General features: G+C 39.8%; 1 protein-coding gene across 2 annotated transcripts in view; it reads left to right on the forward strand.

Annotated features, from left to right (window-relative positions):
- The window catches only part of dars1 (aspartyl-tRNA synthetase 1), a 32,027-nt gene extending 9,989 nt beyond the window's left edge, over positions 1-22,038 (forward strand). For both annotated transcript variants that reach the window (XM_042425829.1, XM_042425830.1), the window contains exons 7-18: positions 4,871-4,973; positions 5,637-5,717; positions 8,303-8,362; positions 11,346-11,457; positions 13,264-13,398; positions 16,853-17,000; positions 18,714-18,860; positions 19,416-19,458; positions 20,117-20,197; positions 20,836-20,947; positions 21,092-21,163; positions 21,421-22,038. In XM_042425829.1, the coding sequence (XP_042281763.1) occupies positions 4,871-4,973; positions 5,637-5,717; positions 8,303-8,362; positions 11,346-11,457; positions 13,264-13,398; positions 16,853-17,000; positions 18,714-18,860; positions 19,416-19,458; positions 20,117-20,197; positions 20,836-20,947; positions 21,092-21,163; positions 21,421-21,512 (1,186 nt within the window). In that variant the 3' untranslated portion in view covers positions 21,513-22,038. The remainder of the gene's footprint in view (positions 1-4,870; positions 4,974-5,636; positions 5,718-8,302; positions 8,363-11,345; positions 11,458-13,263; positions 13,399-16,852; positions 17,001-18,713; positions 18,861-19,415; positions 19,459-20,116; positions 20,198-20,835; positions 20,948-21,091; positions 21,164-21,420) is intronic.
- Positions 22,039-22,067: the final 29 nt, after the last annotated feature.

Raw genomic sequence — 22,067 nt, forward strand, 5'->3', positions numbered from 1 at the left:
AGTACATTCATCAAACAATGATGTTTTCATTGTTTGACAAATTCCATGCGTTTGCAAATGGAGAAGCATGTTTTTACGCCTTTAATTACCTTGAATTAGATAAATTGCACAGCCTCAGACGTTGCTAAATAAGGAAAAGGACAACACCTACAACCGCCAGACCAAAATGACAGTTAGACATTGGATAATAAAGAACTTGGGCAATTCAGAGATTGCAGCAGTACTGTTTTAAAACAAGCCTCAGAAATTACCACCATGTGGACCGAGAATACAGAACAACTGTATGCTGTTTCAGCCTTCCAGAGAATCATACAGAAAGTTTGAAGAAAATGTGGTTGAAAACTGTTAACTGAACAACAAGTCACAGACAATTAAAATAGTCTCAAACAGAAATGGGGAAATTTGTTGATCTAGACAGTGACCTCATAAACCAGACCATAATGCCAGTTATGACTGAGCATTGACAACAGCACTAGTTTCTCTCTCCAGGTTCCTCTCTCCAGACCATGTGGGACTCAGCAGCATTTTGGCGGCAAAATAGTCTGTTATAGTCTTATGAACATTGAACAGTTATGATTCTCTACAACAAACCCATTATTTCTTTATTTTATGAAATACTTAAAGAATGCAAGGCCATACTGTGTATTCAGTATCACCAGATTAACTATAAAACATAAAAGAAGTAAATAATGAACGATGGAGTTTATGTACACACCTGCCTGAGTCAGATGTAAACAAGTTGGAGCTACTAGATATTTAATGAATACCCCAATGCATAAATTACTATGTTACACTCATTCATGTTTCATAAATGAGATCCAAGGAGTCTCTTGGCAGGTAGTTGCAGTACGTTGAGATTTACAGGAAGCTAAACTCAAACAATAGTGCCATTTTTCTAATGAGAGGAAGGTCAATGCTGCTCAGACCTTAGTCGACCTCTGTCGCTTGAACAGACTGACCTCAGTCTGTTAGAGCGTGTCAAAATCCCCTGATCGCACCATAGTTCCTTTCAGTCACTCAGCTGACCTGGTCCCAGCTGTCATTGAGATTCAGTTTCAGTTTATGTCATCTTGTAACGCAGCGTTTTTCAATCCCGGTCATGGGGCACCCCTGTTTTAGATGTTTTAGATGTTTTCACTGCTCCAATACACCTGGTTGAAATGAATGGGTCGTTATCAGGCTTCCGCAGAGCTCGATGACGAGCCGATCATTTGAATCAGGCGTGTTGGAAGAAGGAAACATCTAAAACGTGCAGGGCAGGGGTGCCAGGATTTGAAAAACACTTCTTGTTGTGCTTTGTAGCTTCACAAAAATCATAAAGACCAATGATTTCAAATTGTCTTTTGTTTAATATTGTAGAAAGTTGAATGCATGTCACACAGGAAGTTGTTCTTTCATGTGTTTAGGACATCACTTACATTTCAATATATTTTTGTAACGGTCAGATGATTTCATTTATGTGCAGTGCTTCCTCAATCTGGTTCTGCATTGTTGTGGTTGGCAGTTAGGCTATTGTGTGACACTTTGCTACTTAACAACAGAGCCAGTGAAAGGGATGACGCGGTTACCAAGACGACATGGTAGTACTTCAAACACTCAAAAATCGCAAAGTCACGCTGCAATTTAAAAAGTTTCCAAGGGAATGCTATTAGGATCCAAATATTATGTGTTTTTTTTATATTAAAACCTTTAAAAACAAGTGGCACTCTCACTTCCTTTGGCTTTTCTGGCTCATGTCTTATTTCAGACACTTTGGCGTGATGATTGACAAGCAAAGTAAGACCCTGGATTACAAGTAAATCCTCTCATAATCACACTGAGGGCAGTGATGACATTGCTGGGGAAATCTCCTTTCACATATTGTATGTCCAAGTCATCCTCCTCTCACTCGCACAGTTTAATTAAGTGATCTTCAGGCTCTGCAACCTTTTACTCCGTTCAAGTACCTCAGAAGCGCTGAATGTAAAATAGAAGAGAACTGTGGCCGATTCGGTCTCTGAAACCGGGAGCGTTATCTCTGCATGTCTTGAAAAAGCATGAAAACCCTTTAATTTCATTTCCTCAAAAAAAGCCTTAGTTAATAAGTCTTAAAGTTTTAATTATATTCTGCTGTAGTCAGTAATATTAGTTATGAAATGCATCTGATCGTGGGCTGTTGGGAGACGTTATCTAGAAACTAAAAGTGGGATTGCTGATGAAAGTAGATCATGGTCTCGTTTTCCATCATACTTTGACCTGTATGATTGTGAAACGATTATTAAATTGCATTCTATGTTTGTCTAAAACAGTCTTTTAAAAAAGTCAATTTTAATCCTTGTGAAACCTGCAGAAATCCTGTGAGAGATGTGTTAAAGGATAACAATAATCCTGTCTGAGTGTTGTGTAGTGTGAATTTTGCAAGTTTAATTTTATGTTGAGTCCTCTGATCCAGTCAGGGTGTCTTGAAGACTTGCTGATTTGGATCATACCTGTTTAAAATAATCCTATTGTGGTGCGGTATGTTAGACCGTTGATTGCCAAAGAGAGCTGAGCTGTAGTATGGAGTACTAGACCTACTGAAAGTACTCTAAAGGGTCAGTTCACCCATATTAAAAAAAAAAAAAACATACTTCCCCACTTATTACTTGTTGTATGTAGCCATGCAGCTACTTTGGGTTTTATTTTCTGTGATTTTTGAGATATTAGTCACTGAGATTTCTGCCTCCACCGTAATAAATGAAGTGCTGCTCACTTCATTTCTAAAATAACATTTCAAAAATTCATCAGCAACATCTCTTTGCAGGAAGGGCTGTCTTTAAACTGGATGTAATTTGGGTAAACTAACTTTCACTGATTTCATTAGTAATTGCCCTACTACATGTAATACTTCACTCATCAAGTCTTCAAGAACAATGCCCGCTGAAAGCACAGCCTGTTGTTTTGCAGCCTTGGCGTCATCCGGATCTTTTATTTTTTGCAGTCAGAACTGGTCAGAAGTGTTGAAAGTTTAAGAGAGATCTCAGCTTCCGAGGGTGGTTTTGTTTAATCTTACCGCTGGTACTTGTTGTTTGTGGGCTTCGAGGACTGAAAACATCCATACATGTGAAAATCTTGTCTAGTTTGTCCCTGGCTCTACTTTCCTCTGACATCAAATTGTGAAGCATTATTAGTGACCACTTGTGTTTTTGATGGCCAAAGTACCAATATCACTTTGTAACAGTTTTGTCAGCTCATGGCTGATAAATTCAAAGAAACAAGTTTAGTATAGTATTCCTAGAGTAATTCTATGGTACTTAGAGTATGGTAACAGTTACCAGAGTATCTCTAGTAATCCTAAAGTTGCTTTACTTGCCTATTTTCACCCTTTTATACCAAATCTAACCAGTATTGGACCCAATTTAAACCCATTTTGTGAGCAAAGCTGCACAAACCAGTCAGCGTTTTTGTACCTGGGGCACAGATTTAGTATTAAATTGGTCCTTCTCCTCTTTTCTCCCCGAGTAGCATTTCTCATCTCCATGTGATAGTGTCAACTCTCAGTCTCGAGTTAATCAGTCTGCTCTCCTCAGTGTGTCCTGAATGTGCTGTCGCCAGCCTCTGGGCCCCGCAGAGGAAGTTATTAATGCGGGGATTTATTTATCTAACTGATCTCCTACTAGAGGGGAAGGACTATGGCAGCAGCTGTCATGGGGCCGAAGGGACAGCGGTACCCCAGTGTTCTGTCCCTCATTAATGCTTTTTAATGAGGAGGAGTGAAGGATTACAGCAGGTTTCCCATCTGGCCTCGCACCACATGACAGTGTGTGTTGTTCTTCATATCTCTGATGATGCTCTTTTTTTTCCAGCGAAGAACCTGTGTAAAAAGACTGTGCCTTGTTTTTAAAATCCCGAGAAACAAAACTGAAAATGGATTCTTCTCACAGGCTGTGGTCAACTTTGATTTGTTTGTTGGGGAAATTCTTACACTTTCTCCCCCTACTGTATCAAGCTGTTTTTGTAGTAGTCTTGGGTACTTCCCAGGAGCTCTCAATATGATGTAACACTTTTGCAACAACATGCTAATCAACAGTCTCGAAGCTAAACAATCCCCTTTCAGCTTCTGTTTACTGTTTACCTTTGTGACTAATAAAAAAAATGAGTAATGGACTCATTGAAAGTTATTCAAATTTGTAAAAAAAAAAAAAATAATGCAAATGAACTATGATGATGCACATTACTGTGATATACAGTATATTGTCATCTGCATTGAAATTAGCTGGTGCTGGTTTTAATAGCACAGCCCACATTTAATTAACCGTTTGGGCCTTTATACTAAATCACAGTGTGATGCCACTAGACACTTTTTTTGAAAAGCAAAAAGTGAAATCAGCTTCTTTTGAAAAATAATGTGATAGAAATCATTTAGGATTCTCCAATTAATTTTGAAGTGAGTACAATTTAGATGTGATTTTTTTTTTTTTATCCCTTTCCCCCCAGCAAGGTGAACAGATTTGTCTAACTTCAGATTTATGAATCTCTTCTCACACCTCTGCAGCCTGCTGATTTGAGCCTAACAAAAGTGAAATACATCTGTGTTGAACAGTAAAAGGTGACTATGGTTCCGATAGCTCTTGCGGCTTCTCAACTAGCCCTTTCTCACCCACTTAGCAAATGTCATTGCAGCAGTCGAAGTTTGAAGGTGTGAGGAGATTAAAAAAAAAAATTTAAAAAAAAGCCTTGCAACCCACCACCCAACCAAAATCACTACCCCTGCACATCACACGTCGAATATGAAAACACACGTCTGCAAGTATCACTCACACTTTATTGGAAATATTGTTCTCACGCTTCCTACACAGATGTGTTTTATAAGTGTTACATAGATTGTTAACCCTCCAACTGTCTCCACCAGTATCACCAAGGAAAGCATCGTTGATGTGGAGGCGGTGGTGAGGAAAGTGGAGCAGAAGATCGAGAGCTGCTCCCAGCAGGACGTCGAGCTTCACATCGAGAGGGTGGGCACAGTTTTTCAAACCAGCCATCAAACAAACACACACACACAGTCTCGTCTACACACCTAAATAATTATTCACACAGAAACCACCACAGTGTCTTAGCATGCAAGTATTTAAACTACCACACACAGTAATGCACTCAGCACTGACATGCATAAAACACACAGATGTGCTTGATTGTGTAAGTCAGACAGGTAGTATACTCTCATTTTAAACTATTCACACAGTGCCGCATGTTACATAGCCGTCAGTTGTTTATGTTGTAATTGATGCATGATATTGGTTGCTTTTATTTTAGAGCATACATACAATTTGACAGGTGGGTGAGAAAACATCAGGAAGAATATAATGCAAAGAATATAATGCGTCTCAAAAAAAACCAAAACAACAGGTATGGCAGGGCTGAGTGGATTACATTAGATTATAGAGGTGTTATGATTTAGCATCCGCCACCTGTACGCATAAAACCCAATAGCACGTTGTCAATAATTCACACACAGAGGAGGTGTTAACAGAAAATGCTGTCGGTGTCATTTCACTTTAACTTTTTGGCCTGTATGTGGAGTGTGGGTACTTTCCATTTTCTCTACATTAAATGGAAACGTTTGTGGCTTGTCACACCTTGAACTTCAATGCTCCTTTTTTTTTTTCTCCTTTTAACAGATTTTCGTCATCAGCCAGGCAGAGCCTCGTCTCCCCCTGCAGTTGGATGACGCTGTCAGGCCCGATGCAGATGGGGAAGAGGTGAGGACAAATGTAGGGATAGATGAGAGGGGCATGAAAGGCATACTTCACCCGACACCTCAGTGCCATTCTCTCCACTGTGCAAATGTGAAATATTGGCTGACACCCAAGGCTGATCTTATGTGTTGTTTTTCAATGAAGCAATGCACTGCAATTTCACTCTGATGATTGTAGAACAGCTTAGCTGCATTAGGTAGGTGATTAAGGCACTCTTAAGAATCCATAATGCAGTATTTTCATAACAAAATATTGCCTCATGTCATCCCAAAGTTCTGCGTTTTTAGCTGAACAAAAGAAAAATCTAACCACCAACAATTTAAGGGTGTCAGCGCTTTAAACGGAACAGTGTGAACCTCCAAGTGTGGTATATTCTCAAGGTGACGCTCTTTACTTTCAGGTGCTTGTGGCACCAGTAAGACAGCTCAGTCTCAGACAGACTTCTCTGTGCTCCAAACTTTGCTTTAATTTAAAAAAAAATTCTGACAACAACTTCTCAGTGTGAGAAACAGGAACGTTGTATGTGAGTCCACCGTCTAAGACTCACACTTACATTATGCGTGACAGTACTGGATAGGTTTGATCTGACTGTGTAATGACAACAACATAATTAAAAAATATAAGCTTTAATTTATCTCTACGCTCAATGTGAAAAGCAGAATTGTAGCATATCCACAAAGGGAACAAACTTCATCCTTCACTGAATGAAGATTGTGTCTAACGAGAACAGAGACGTGTGTTTTTGGCAGAATCAGGGATTGGATAATTAAACTCGGTTAAACTAAACAAGATCAAGAGCAAAGTGGCTCACACTAATTAATATCACATTCATCACGTTCAGTCTATAATCTCACCTCGTTTGATTCCCTCCCTTTTCATGCAAAATGTGCTTTCATAAGAGCCGGCAGCCAGGGCTTACAGAGTCCTCTGAATTCCAATTAAGGAGTTTTGTGAATCAACGCTGTTGCACTTGTCGCAATTATTTGAGAGAATTGTGATGCATTCAATAATCCATTATTTTTTCCCACTCACAGTGTAGGTTGTCATTTCTGGCTCTTACATTTCGTGGCTGCTGCATGTTAAGAGTGATATAGTTTGATTCCTGATTTCTTTTCAATTCAGTTTTATACATTTTGATACAGTATCTATTATCCAAAATTGTATAACAATTAAATAACCCTAATTCTGTGCTAATAGCTACTTCAGCAGACATTGTATCTTGTCAAACAAGTTAACAACACTAACGCTAAACGGGTTAGCAGAACTAGCTGCACCTTGCTGGCAGTTATTGGGCTGCACTTTGGGAAACAAAATCTAAAGAATCTGAATTTGTTTGAGTTCTGAATCTGAGTTTGTTTCTATTAATAGATTAACACTGTTAAATAATGTATAATGGATGCACTGTAGCTGTGGTTCCATCATATCCAATATTTAATGTTATATTACTAATTTATATGTAATATTATGAGCAAATAAATATATGGGTCGCACCATGCCAGAGACAGCTGAGAGCCCGTCTTTGTTTATCCAGTAAGCCTATCTCTGCAGCTGCAGCAGCGTCCCAGGTGTTTTCTGCCAGTATTCAACATGTCAGTCACACACTTGGAGCAGCACCTGCCTTCCCAAGAGTAACGGGGCTTAACAGCCCTGTCTATGCGACTGTCTGCCCATCTAACCTTTTGTCCCTCTGCGTGGGGCTTTTGGGAGCAGGATGTGGCTACACAGGCTATTAGCTCAAACCCCCAGCCGGCCCTCTGAGGAAGCCTGACATCCACGACCCTGGAAGCTGTGGTTCCTCCCATGATGAAACATTTACTCTTTCATTTGTTTTAGTTTTTTTTTCTTTTCTTTTCTTTTCTCTCTTATTGCCCTGATATCTCTCATTGCAGATGGCTTTTGTTGCAGTTTTACCCAATAATAGCTGCTGTATGGAACAAAGCAACCACATTTTTTCACTTGTTGGTGTTTAAGCTATATGATCACAGTATTAGTACAGTGCTCAGTGTTTTTTTTTAATTTTTATCATTAATAATAACACGTGGACCAGTTTTGTCTTTGTCTTTAGAGCTACAGCTGATATTTGAGCTAGGATTTTCATGCTAAAAATGACAAATATTGCATGTTTTTGTATATTTTCTGCCTTATGAGGTTGGAAAACCCTCTAAAAAAAGCATTTACATATCACTTCCCACAAAAACTTACCTTGCGAGACAGCTGGATTCGCAAGATCACTACATCACAGGATCACACAAGAACCCCTCTTGTCAGGTTTCAAGTTACGCGCACATGTCCGAACCACCGGTGATTCAGACCAATTGTGAATCCAGCTGCCTCACGAGGTGAGACGGTGATAGACACACGGTCCATCCAATCAACTGCCAAGTACTTTTTTTGAAAGTGTCTGCCCTTTTTCCAAATAGTTTCCATGGGCAACTTCTCAAATGGTTCTGTGTACCAAACACATCTGACACATCAGGTTACACAAACTCCCCTGTGAAAAGAAAAGGAGCTGAACACTGACATTGTTGAATATTTCATAGTTGGAGGGTTTTTTGGTGTTTTGATCATGTTTTTTTGTTTGCCCTCAGGAAGGCAGAGCCACAGTCAACCAGGACACCAAGCTTGACAACAGGGTGATTGATCTCAGGGTAAGTTGCTACCAACCCTGAATACGAGACAAAGCCTGCAGAGTATTTGTCTCGATTTGTCCTGATATATCTAATCTCACAAGTGACATGTTGATGTTGGAGGCTTGTGTAGTTGTCTGGCATGATGGGGAAAAGCTCCTAGTTCAGATATTTGAAGCAATACCTATTTTTAGGTATGTGCCGTTTAATAGATGAAATAATCAGAAACCTACAGTATGAAGCACCTTTCATGTTTGCAGATTAACTTCCTTTACATTTAAAAAGTCAAATTGCAAGGGAAATTTAAAGCTCTTTTTTTACAAGAAAGTGAAAGCAGACAACCTTATAAGCCAAGTATGTCAAAATGCAAACCACTACTGCTCGAAACTTATAAAAGGAAAGTCTGTGATTTAGTGTGCTGACGCTATCTTGCCCTGTGTGGCAGATATGCTACACCTATGCGAGCAGCAGTAAGCCGCAAAGTGCCACATTGTTTTTTTTTATCTTTTCCTCCCACAATGCATGATGCCACATGCAGGAAGGCGCGAACATCACACCACAGTACCGAGCAACAACACCTGTTTCTGTAACAAGACACTCGGAGCTCATGGACAGTTTAGAGCCCAGAGAAGCTATAAAGCGTTTGCCACATAGGCAGGCAGACAGACACTCCAAAAGGGGGCCATAAACCTTCTCCAATAATAATTTAGTTCTAAAGAAGTCCCCTTTCAACTTGGCCATCCTTAAAGTCTGTGTAAAGGAAAATCAGAGATTGCTTTTGAAACACATTATACATGTTAGAAAGTAATTGCTGAAAACATGTGAAAAAAACTATGAGCTTGTAGTACTGAATTGTGGAGTTAGACATCTAAGCTGTTTTTCACCATTTCTTTGTTCGTGATTTGTTGGGTGTGCCTAAAACGCCCCCTCCCCCCAACACGATATAAGAACTAGACTGCTTTGATTTGGCTGGGTGTGTAGTCTGTTGTTTTTCGAGTGGCAGCCCGCAACACCTTCATAGCAAGCTTAGCATTAGCATCCTGATTTATGCTGCGGTCACAACAGTAGATGTAAAATCTCTGGGCAGATAGAAAGGTCTACACTTAACTATGAGATATTCTAGGTCAGCAGAGCAGTGCCTCTCAATAATGGTGTTGTCTGTGCACCCCCCCCCCCCCCCCCACACACACACACACACACACACACACACACACCCTCTTCGGTCTTACCGGAGTCATTAGCTGATATAGCTGCCCTGAGGATGTTGCACCCCGGTAGCTCAACAGCGCTATTGGGGACGCTGCTGTTAAGCCATGCTTCCATAAAAAATCATGAAGTTGCAGTCCATAATCCCTGTCTGGATTATAAGGGGCTTCTCACTCGGAACACAGTGGAAAAGTTTGCTTTGTTCATTTTAATTTAGTTTGTATGAGTCATTTGGCAGTTTTTTAGTCGCCTGTCATCCTCCTGACTAGTTTTTCTGGTGTTGAGTAGACTCACAATAAATCCTCTGTTAGTAGTGCTGCTGTTACCTCAGTATTATAGACATGTATGATATATGAGCATCAGTATCCTTCAGTTTGCCATGTATTCATTTGTTACTCAGTTATGACATTGGTGTAAAATTCTTGCATAACACTGCCATATCACTCATGTTACCGACTTATAGTACATCAAACAAATACAAACAACAAATGCAGAGAGGCTTGACATGTAATACCACAGAATGTAATACAAATATCTACTGGCTAAATAAATAAAAGGAAGAACAAAGGTGGGCCCATGAGTTGGGCTGATGGATTTTGGTGATTATGGTGTGATTTTTTTTGCAGGGATCTGTACTAAACAAAGATGTTTTTTTTTTTAAGTCTGGAGAATATGATGTGTAGGCCAGAACATCTCTGCAGCACAATAATATTTAATTTAAAATGGTATTTTGACACATTATGCTGTTAACAAATACCTCGCCTCCTGCAATTTGACAATCGCAGTAGGCCATATTTCTAAAATTTCTATTAATTATGTGGCCCATGAACAAACCCTGGGAAATATTTAAACTTTCATCTAAGCTATGAAACCAGACTGTGGTAGATCACCACCGCAGTGTGGTTTCAAGCCAGTAATGTTTCCCACACAGAGGTCCATGTTCGGGTGTGTTTTTCTGAGGCTCCATGTTGTGAGGACACCACCATCAGATAAACTACCAACGTGAGGAGAAACTTGCACTAACCAACCTCCCACATTGATACCCACACACTAGAGAAGTGTTATAAACAGGAAGTGCTCTTCAGTGCATTTAATGCTTTTTGTAATATGGTCCTGCACAGGGTGGGTTTCCCAGGTTTAACATGTGGCACAGCCCACTGTGTGATGTGTGACACAAATGAGTCATAAGAGTATTTAGGGTAGAATTTGGTTCACTGCTTTTTATAGGTTTTGGCAGCTGTTAAGTATTCATATTGGAAACGAAGGAGAAGATTCTGTTTTAGCCAGACAACCCCGTCTGCAGATTAATGAGCTTGCCAGTATTTAGACATTATCACCCTGAAAAAACGGTAAAGCTCCTTTGAAGAAATCCTGTGGTCATTTGAGATGAGTCAGTCCATTTAAGGGAGTGTTTCTTACGTTTTGACACAGTTATGCTCTGTCGCCTAACTGTTGCAGTTTTGGGGGGTTTTTGGGCTTTACGTTTGATACTTCACAGTAATCTCCTGATTTACTTTGAGCAGCTTTACTCCCTGCCTTGGTTTCAGTATTTAGATTCATAATGATAGGTTTAAAGTTCTGCAGGCCCTCGCTGGGTTTAAATGTATGTCTCGCCCTTGCCAACAAATTAATGTGTCACCCTTTGTGTAGAGAAGAGCTGCATGATCAGAAATTGGCACTCTTGTTTTCACACATCTGTTACGATTGTATAATAAATCCAGTGAATCACTCTCATTTTGGTAATGCTGCCATGTGTGGTTGTGTGTTTGTCTGTGTGTGTGTGTGTGTCCTCCCAAAGACGACCACAAGCCAGGCCATCTTTCGCCTGCAGTCGGGAGTGTGCCAGCTCTTCAGAGACACCCTCACCAACAAGGGCTTTGTGGAGATCCAGACTCCTAAAATCATATCAGGTACAAACACATTCTCTGTCATATTGCTCTTGCCCCATGGGAACACTAAGACTAGCGTGTTGAATAATTTTCGATAAGATCTTTCAGTAGTAGCAAACTTGTTTCCATATATATCACCCAAAGGTTTACTGTGAGTCACCATGTGACAGTTTCTAGATTTGACTTCCTGTAGGAGTTGTTCATTTTTCATGTCTGCATTTTAAATCAGGAACCAATCTTAAAGTTCACAAGACAGTGTCAGTGACTAACTAAACCACACTTTACGTTCCGCACGCACATCTACGTTCAAGCAGACAATGGACAAGGAGGTATTTGAGTTTTCGTTGTTTTAGACCAATCAGGATTTTAATCCAGCACACTGGGAATTTTGATGCATCGACCAGTTCACCCATCAGTTCCTCTACTTTCACATTTCTGCAATGCCCTTCTAATTTGACAGAGAAGACTTTCCTTAATCTTGTTCCCAACAGACTTCATCCTGCTTATAGAAGGAAGTGAAGACTAGAAAAAAGACAAACTTAAAGTTTAAACAGAAATCTTCTCACCAACATTCAGAATTGAGAAGCTGTTTGAGCTTTTTCTTACATAGTATCTGCAGTGTCTGATGACTTGGTATTCTACACACATAGATTTTACCTTTTGAAAAACTTTTTCATCGTTCAGCTAAAAAAAAAAGTCATTGTACAAAGGATTAGGTTTTAGGAAGGACATGGGTTTTTCTGTACCAAAATTACTTTTGATAATATCCACTTGATGTAACTAATGTGGACACCTGAGGCCTCATATTAGCTTCACATAAAGATTTAAATATACTTTGTTTTCAAAGAGAGAGAACATTAGGAAAGGATCTCTTAATGGCCTGTATGAACAGGGGGAATGATTAAAGAAAGCTTAACCTGTTTCAATTTTCATATGGGCACCTGTCTATCTTTTAAAACTAGCTTGAAAATGTGTATCCTTAAAAGCTTAGAGAAAATGCTCAGTTAGATTATGAAAACAAAGCGAATGGGAACAGGATTTGAGTAAGCATCAATATAATGTCAAAATGATTTGAATAAAGACTTTCTGACGCAAGTGCAATAGTTTTGTACACTAATGCCCAGCACACAGCCTCCCACATGCTTCTCATATTTGAAACCTGTGACACTTTTCACTTCCTCTTTTCTTCAAGAGGCTGTAGTAACGACTCACCCTGGCACCTTTTAAATTCAAAAGTGGCGCTCTTTTATTTTTGGCGGCACCTGTGAGTCAACACTGTGCTTTTTACTAAAACCGCATTTCCTGCCTTGCCACCACCCAGAACATACAGTGAACAATTTGTCCTGTAAAACAGAAACCCCACCCTGCTTTTGACGACATGAAAATATCAGATGATGCCCTTTGACGTGTCATATGAAACCGCAGTTATGTAACTCTGGCCTTATCTTATATAAATTTTAGATCTGTATTTGACTAATTCGAAAACGTGTCAGGCAGTTTCTTGTTTGTGGACATAGTTTTTATTAGATGAATTTTTAAGAATCCATTGCTTTAAATGAGTTTTGTCAGAATTCAGCAAATTGCTGTGAAGACATCTCTGGCACAATTTTTGGTGGCTCCTAGCTGTCATAGAAGTATTCGCTCTTTCAAAACTAAGAAATTTAAGCTGGCTAATTAGAGTTCCAACTGAAACAGAGTGCTGGATGGTCACTGAGTCAGCTGAAGTCATTAAAAACTCTATCAGCCCTGGCATAGAACGGTCATTTTGTGCTGCGGGGTGGTTAAAATCTTCTTTCATGTCTAATAGTTGTCTTTGTCCACTTCTAGCTGCCAGTGAAGGCGGAGCAAATGTCTTCACGGTGTCTTACTTTAAAACCAGCGCCTACCTGGCCCAGTCTCCCCAGCTCTACAAGCAGATGTGCATCTGTGCTGACTTTGACAAGGTCTTCTGTGTGGGTCCAGGTAAGAATGCCTCCCATCTGTCCCCTCAAAATTCTCATTCACTTACGGCGAACGGCAAAACGAGCAGCAAGAGTGTCATGAAAACTGTAGACCCTATTAACTGAGATTACAGTTTAAAATGGCTCCAAATGCATTTGGATTGTTAAACTTTAACAGACCTCCCTCTGTTACTTTCACTGTGGCCAGAGCTGCTTTAGAGCTTAGTGTGTTAGTGAGACAATGGGACTACTAAGAGACTTTATGGTGCTGTACAGACTTTAAGTCAAGTCAATTTTACTTATATAGTGCCAAATCAGGAGGGGGAGAGAGAGGGAAAGAGAGAGAGACCAAAGAGAGGATAGCACAATGCAAGTTCCACATAGAGATGTATACTAATAATAATGGTAATAATAATAATACCTACAGAAAGCAACAGAAGGAGAGAGGAGAGAGATGAGAAAGCACAAAACTACAGGAGAGAGAAGGTGCCGAGTTAGTAACATGCATTAATGAGACATAATGCATACAAATGGCGAGGGAGAGGAGGAGAGAGGAGCTTAGTGCATCATGGGAAGTCCCCCGACAGTCTAGTCCTATAGCAGCATAAATAAGGGCTGATCCAAGGCAAGCCTGGGCCAGCCCTAACTATAAGCTTTATCAAAAAGGAAAGTTTTAAGCCCACTCTTATACGTAGAGAGGGTGTCTGCCTCCTGGACCGAATCTGGAAGATGGTTCCACAGGAGAGGAGCCTGATAGTTGAAGGCTCTGCCTCCCGTTCTACTTTTAAAGACTCAAGGAACCACAAGTAAGCCTGCGTTCTGGAGCGCAGTGTTCTAGTGGGATAATAGGGTACTATGAGCTTTTTAAGATATGATGGTGCCTGACCATTAAGGGCTTTATAGGTAAAGAGAAGGATTTTAAATTCTATTTTGGATTTTACAGGAAGCCAGTGCAGAGAAGCTAATATGGGAGAAATTTAGTACACGTGCAGCTGCATTCTGGACCAGCTGGAGAGTCTTTAGAGACTCGTTGAGGGAGCCTGATAATAAAGGAGTTGTAATAATCCAGCCTATGAGTAACAAAAGCGTGGACTAGTTTTTCTGCGTCTTTTTTGAGACAGGATGTGCCTGATTTTAGCAGTGTTACGTAGGTAAAAAAAAAGGCAGTCCTTGAAATTTGTTTTATGTGGGAGATGAAGGATATATCCTGATCAAAGATAACTCCCAGATTCCTCACAGTGGTGCTGGAAGTCAGGGTAATGCCATCTAGAGTAGCTATATCGTTAGATAATGTATTTCTGAGGTGTTCAGGGACTAGTACGATAACTTAAATTTAAGTGTTTAAGAGTTTAATAGCAGAAACTTGCAGTTGCAGGAGTACCCTCATCTCTTTGGCCAAGCAAACACTGCCACCACCTGATTGAATATATACCATATGTCAGGACACAAAGTCAGCACCAGCCACCAGCCAAATGCTAGTAAAATACGCAAGTGCCTGGTAGATTTGCTTCGCTCACCAGCCAAAAAAACAATGGTAATCTATTGAGTGTCTGGTAAAAAAAAAAATTGAACATTCGCTAGCCATTTGGCTGATGGACAAAAAAGTAAATTTTGACCCTTGTCATATGTAACAAAATGCATAAATACTCAGATCCTGTACACCCCCATCCTTTTTAGTTTACCACTTGTATCTGTTGATATGTGAGAGAATAAAACATTTGGAAGAAGGATGCCCATTCAGTGTTGTACTGACAGAACCAAGGTCTTTGTTGGTTTCTCTGTAACTCCACCAGAGAAATCAAAGGGCTTAAGGTCATCGTTGCTTCTAAGGCAAGAATGTACTTACTGCTGTTGCCTTAGTTACAGTCGCACCAACACAATGAATACGGAGAATAGGGATCAACTTTCCTCAAAATCCCAGTGGCCAGAAGTACCGGTGTGTTTAAATGTTGCCCCCACAGCTATGAAGCCTCTATCTGAAATCAGCTAAAGAAGTCCACCAGGGAACAAACACAAGGCTGGTCTTCGGCACAAAGGAGCAGGTGTCATGCTTTTTTGTGTTTGGAATTGTTTTATTTCCTCTTAGTTGTTTCAGTAAATGTATTCAAGGGTCAGGTGCATAAAACTGTGTAGGTTCTAGACTGAAACTCTCTGCATACAAAAGGAGAAATATGCATAATACACTGTACATGCCACATTTATAAAGCTATACATATGCATGGAGCTGTTTTTATAAATCTCAATCATTGTGAAATTGTGTGCATGAGCACATGGCTTATTTCCACTCCATACAGGCATATCTGGATGTTTAATTAACTGTATGCATGTATGTGTAAAGACTGTTGACCTCTCAATAAAAAGAGCAGAGAGAAATGAGAAGCTCAGTTTCACATTGGTGTGGTCGTCCAACGTTTCGATCCAAGGTGCATCTTGGTCTGGTCAAAATGTTGAAAAATGGTTACCTCACCCATATATAGGTGGAGAATTTCAAATGTGACTTCTTTTTGGGTTATATATGCACTTCAAAAATGCTTTTGTTTAACATTTAAAGGTTGCCCCCCCTTTTTTCCAGCTTACAACTGTACTATTTTAAATGTATTGTTGATATTTTGATGTACTACCTTTTGAACTTCTACTGTTCAAGAGATGTCACTAATTGCTTTGAGATGTTAATCACCCTGAGCAGGTTGTATGATTATCTACCCGTGTCATCATAGAGCCTGCCAGCCAATTGGTATATATATACACAAAATATATATGGTAACCAGTTTTAAACATTTTGACCACTATTTTGTTGAAACGTTGTCTATTTAAATACATTTAATGGTTTAGAATCAGTGTGCATTTTTTTCATTGATGCTGCCTTTTGAATAGCCTCGCACCTACGTATAATTGTGCATATAATTATCCCTCTTCAATTATCGTCCTCCAGCAACCACAGAGCAGCTTCTTTTCTGTACGACCATTACACACAGCTCTGGTTAATTATATATCTGGCTAATTGTATGTAGTGCTCATTAAGGCATTCATCATAAATGCACCTGTCATCAGTAGTGAAGTCATCCAACTTCAGAATGGAAATGAGTAAATATTTAGTCTTTATCACTCACCAAAACAATTACGGAGAAATGACAAGAAAGGGAAAATGTTAGTAACTCACGATAACATTGTACCAGAATCACTCATTGAAAGGTTGGTGATACTCACATTTTGAGTCATTATTCATAATTAATGAAATTTCATGGGATGAGGCTGAATTTAGCAGCCAGATTGCAAATCTCTTGATCCCTTTGATAGACTTCTGGCTTATGACCCGGTCAGGTGAAGGTTTAGGGATTCAGCATCCCCTCGGTAAGATGACGCTGCATGAAGAGCCACTTTAACAGAAGATGTGTTGCCACGTTTTCTCCCCTTCTTGCTGCTGCTGTGAAAGTGTTCTGTGTTAAAGCATTAATATTAAATCTCAATCATATCAGTTTTCAGAGCGGAGGACTCCAACACCCACCGTCACTTGACTGAGTTTGTGGGTCTGGATATTGAGATGGCCTTCAACTACCATTACCATGAAGTGATTGACTCCATCACTGACACCATGGTCCAAATCTTCAAGGGCTTGAGAGACAAGTAAGATCAAGATTTAAGCAGTAAAGGTGTTTTTAGTTGGCAAATGTCTGGCTGTACTTTTGTAATTAGTTGACATGATACTTTCCAAATTACCAGAATGTTATCCTGAAACTTCCTGAGAGTTCAGATTATGATCGTACCTAAAATGCATGTGCAAATGACTTGCCATAAGAGGCTCAAGCTTTGTTTTTCTATTTGACACGAGCTGAATCTCTACAGGATCAGTTCCTGGGGTGCAAATTTATTGGATGGCAAAAAGTCAAAATATTGTTTTTCTTAGCAAAACTGTTTCAGCAGTTGAATCCAGATTAAGTGCTGTCACCCACTGCTGTCTGCTCCATTGAAAGTCAGTGATTTCCACTCTGTCAAGTGAATTGCCATAAAGGCTTAGGATGTGGCTTTATTGCCTCCTAGTGGTGAGAATCAGTACAGCACATGTAAAGAGATGTTAGAGCAGAGCGACTGGATAAAAAGATGAGTAGGTGAAGCTCTTATGATGTACAGAATCTGCAACTTTGCTTGCTTTATGTATCTGTGTATTGTAGAAAGATTACATATTAAGCTTAACTGATTATGAACTGCTGCATCCCCCCATTTCCTGTCATCTCCCTGCTGTCCACTATTTAATAAGGGTATTCATTGCCTTAACAAATAATTATTTTAAAAAGACACTTGTAAGCTATTATTGACTGGTTAGTAATGACGTTTAACCTCAGTTCTGGCACAGGCTGCCTAAATAATGGCTTGTAAAACTTATTTTGCTCTTTGCTCTTTCTGCTAACATGCAATGAACTACTCTTGGATTTCTGTCCTGTAAGCTGTTCTCTTCAATGGATGAAAACTAGGGGAGATTTGGCTGACAGTCTGATGTGACATATAATTGCAAGAGAATTTCTAAAGAAAAGAAAAAGGGGCCTGACATTAGACATATGGGAACAACTCAAACTCTTTTCCACTTCATGAAACGGGACTTTCAATAAATGTCACTAAATGTCTGTGGGAAGCACTTTTGCAGAGATGGATCATATAAGACCACTTGCCAAGCATGCTGCATTTTGCAGTCAGTTACTGTTGGTTTCAACTTGTGACCGCTGTTCTGCTGTTCCTCTTTTCTCAGTGACTGTTTTGTTTGTCTTTTGTTTTCATGACTTTCCAGTCTGTCTCTCCTTGACGTAATAAATTATTTTGCATGTGCTTTTGACAGAATTTCCAGCACTCCAAGCGTCAATGAGCCCATCTCTGTGGAACTCTTAGTTGTCTCATGATGCTTTGAAAATGTATGACAGTATTGTTAGATGTCTTTGAAAAACTGATAAATGCTACTCTTTGATGCTCAGCCCAATGTGACCCACCTTTTGTAGTGGCACTGTTTGTAACGGTGACTTAGTTAACATCTCGTCCCATCCAAAACCGACCCTTTTCCACTCAAGTATTTTTACTGACTCATTTAGCTCTGGTTTACTCTTTTTATAAGAGAACAATTTCGGTGGCCAGCAGGGACAACATTCGAAGTTGAAACACAGTAAAATATTGTAAGAGAGGCCTTCAAATACTAAAATATTATCTTACAAAGTTACTAACCAGTGTGAACCTTGTTAGGTTAACTGTGAAAGGCACATTTCCCTGCATGTGGATCTGTGTGGGTGGAGATTATGTACCCAGATAAGTAGAAACTAACATGTGTTCCTTTTTGTGTGTGTCTGTTTGTATCAGCTTCCAGACTGAGATTCAGACGGTGAACAAGCAGTTCCCCAGTGAGCCTTTCAAATTCCTGGAGCCCACTCTGAGGCTGGAGTACACCGAGGCTTTGGCCATGCTACGTGAGGCCGGGGTGGAGATGGGTGATGAAGACGACCTCAGGTCAGAAATGTTTGCACACCCTGTACTCTACATCCCACTCATCTTCTTAGATGATTTAATCTGATAAAAGCAGAAGTTTTTACTTGTGTGTGAAGAGAGGAAGTGAAACACCAGACCAATAACTCAGCAACATTTTCTTACTCAAGAATTTCATGTGATTGATGCTGGAAAGATGAAAACGCCCGCAACACTTGTGGTATGAGGAACAACTTTATTAGTTGACCGAAACGTTTTGACTGGTGGCCCTCATCAGAAGGCGAAATGCGTCGGTCAACTAATAAAGTTGTTCCTCATAATACAAGTGTTGCGGGAGCTCTCATCTTTCTAGACTTATTTCCCCTCTCCGTGCTCCTTTGAAGTAGGAGAGGTTGTGCCAGAAACCCTCACTCTGCATTATGTGATTAATGCTGACAAGCTGTTGTTTGTCTTTGGTGACACAAAACCATGACTAGAGGTTTAATAAATTTTTTGTTGTAACAAGTTACAGGTAGAAAAATGTGACACAATAATAAAGTTATCTGTGTTAAAATGAATGCCTCTTTTTTTGTTCTATAGTACACCCAATGAAAAGCTGCTTGGCCGCCTTGTTAAGGAAAAGGTAGGTTCAAATGTGTTTGGTTATTTAGTGTCAGAGTGTATAAAGCTGACTATTGCTTGATTGGACAATGAAAATATGTGCAAAGTGTGCCTCCGATATTCTTTTTCTACACATGTAATTCCAGTCAGACAAGAGTAAGAACTTTGTTAATGGTTTTCAGCAGGTTAGAGAAAACTCTTCCTCTCAACATCAGAAATAGCACTTTATGCACATCAGTTATCTGCTTTCATCACAGTGCTTCAAAAACCAAGGTGGTCTAACTATCAGGTCATAACACCTGAGCTGCAGAGAATTTCCAGAATTCTCCAAGTGGTGTTTCTCTTGATGGATTTACAAATAATACAGTATAGGACCGTTTATATACAACATCACATATCCTCTATAATCACTGTACATGCCAGACATGAACAACAACAACATGCTACAGCAGTTAATGCTAAAGGCAGAAACATTTTACGGAACTTTCATAAGTGACAGAATCATCATCAAATTGTTTTGCTGCAATGAGGAAAATGTGGTTAAATGTGGTTATAACGCAGAAGGGAAAGGTTCATAACAAGTAGTTTATGATCCAAGCCTTTTGTTACATTACATAAAGGAAAGTGGAAGCACCTGTCTTCATTAATCTTCAACGTTTGAATCTCCTTTGTCTTCTCAGTATGATACTGACTTCTATGTGCTGGATAAGTACCCACTGGCTGTTCGACCCTTCTATACGATGCCTGATCCAAACAACCCTGTAAGTTTCTCAGTCACACACACACACACACACACACACACACACGGTTATCGTCTACATAGTGAGAAATGCAATAGCATTGATTTGCAAATGAGTTTTGTTTCTGACCTGTGGTTGAACTTAGCTGAGGCCAGAAAGATGCTTTGGCCTGGCCAAGGACCCTTTAGCCTTCTGTTCTTTCTGGATATACTGGCTGACAAACACCACAGTGGGTTTTTGTTATGTTAGTAAAACTTCCTGTTGTACAGACATGACAAATTCAACTTAAGTACTAATATCATTTTTATATCATTATGAGAAGCGAACTTTTGTGATTTTTCACTTCTAGTAGTATATTTGTGGAATGTATATGTGATCCATATTTGGCTTCTAGCACCAGTTTGTCAACCAGTTTAGGTGGACTTAGATTCCACTAAACTGTTTGATGCCTTTGCCATGTTTTCTACTTTTTCTTGAGTTTTGTACTGCTGTAGTCCAGTGTCAATCCAGGCTGCAGGACTTTGGACTTGCAGTCCTTCATTTAACTTTCCAAGTCTTAAATATCTTATTTGTGTGTACGGGTCTTTGTCCCTACTTTCATCAACTGATATGTTGATATCCTCATTCTTGACCTCTTAAGTGATTTTGTTTTTGTCCAGAAATACTCCAACTCGTATGACATGTTCATGAGGGGAGAGGAGATCCTGTCTGGAGCTCAAAGGATCCACGACGCTCAGCTGCTGACTGAGAGGGCCACCCATCACCAGATTGGTAAGAACAAGTGCAGCGATGGATCTGTTAAAGGATTTTGTCTTGTCTTTAGATGGTTTGGGTCATGATTTAAACAAAACCTTTGAAATAAAAAGTCATTTAAAGTTTTTAACAACTGAATCTCTGTTTTTTATGATACTGCAGATCTGGAAAAGATCAAGTCATACATCGACTCCTTCCGGTTTGGCGCTCCCCCACATGGTGGCGGAGGCATTGGTAAGGAATATATGTTTCTTGAGGGGCACCCACAGGCTAAAGACCATTTTCTTTCTTAGTGAACACAGTTGATCTGTTTTTAAAAGGTTTTAGAATATTGTCACGGCAGAAAATATCCCCAGGTGCATGGGAGATGCTTTTACCCTGGTTTCATGGTAACACATAGGAGAAGTGGGTAGTTGGCACGAGCATAATTTTGCACCTGCGTCTCAAGATCACTGAGGTCTATTGAGTGTCTGATCTGTCATCTCTCGCAGGCCTGGAGAGAGTCTGCATGCTGTACCTGGGTCTCCACAACGTGCGTCAGACCTCCATGTTCCCACGTGACCCTAAGCGCCTGACACCTTGAATCTTCTACCGCATGGACAGATCCAGTCATCATTGGACCAACAAACAGATGCTGGTGATGGGAAACATTTTTTAATCCAGAAAGGGAGAGGGTGCAGGAGCTAGTGCCACACTATGACTCTTAATGTGCCACAACGATTAACCATTAAGATGAGAGAATAAAGTCATTGCAACAGTAGGGGGAACTTTATTGATTGGTGTGCATAATTGTCTTAACAACAACAACAAATAACGGACACATTAAAGAGAAAAAGGAGTCTGCCAGTCATTTAGGGAAAGGTTGTAAAGCTGCACACACTTATTTCATCTTTTAATCAACTAGTCAGTATTTGTCTATTTGTCTTTTCTATGGAGATGTTTAAAAAGGCAACTTTAATACAGATTCCACCCTAAATCCCACCTACTACCAGCACAGACAAAGGACTAATAATGATTGTGGTCTCCTACAGAACACCTGTAACTACATGTCTTTTGTAAGTAATTAAATGACTAAACATAAATAATAAAAAACTTCTCAAAACCATAAATTTCTTGGTCTCCATTTTCAAATAACATG

The sequence above is a fragment of the Thunnus maccoyii genome, chromosome 11, assembly GCF_910596095.1.
Source record: "Thunnus maccoyii chromosome 11, fThuMac1.1, whole genome shotgun sequence".
Taxonomy (NCBI): domain Eukaryota; kingdom Metazoa; phylum Chordata; class Actinopteri; order Scombriformes; family Scombridae; genus Thunnus; species Thunnus maccoyii.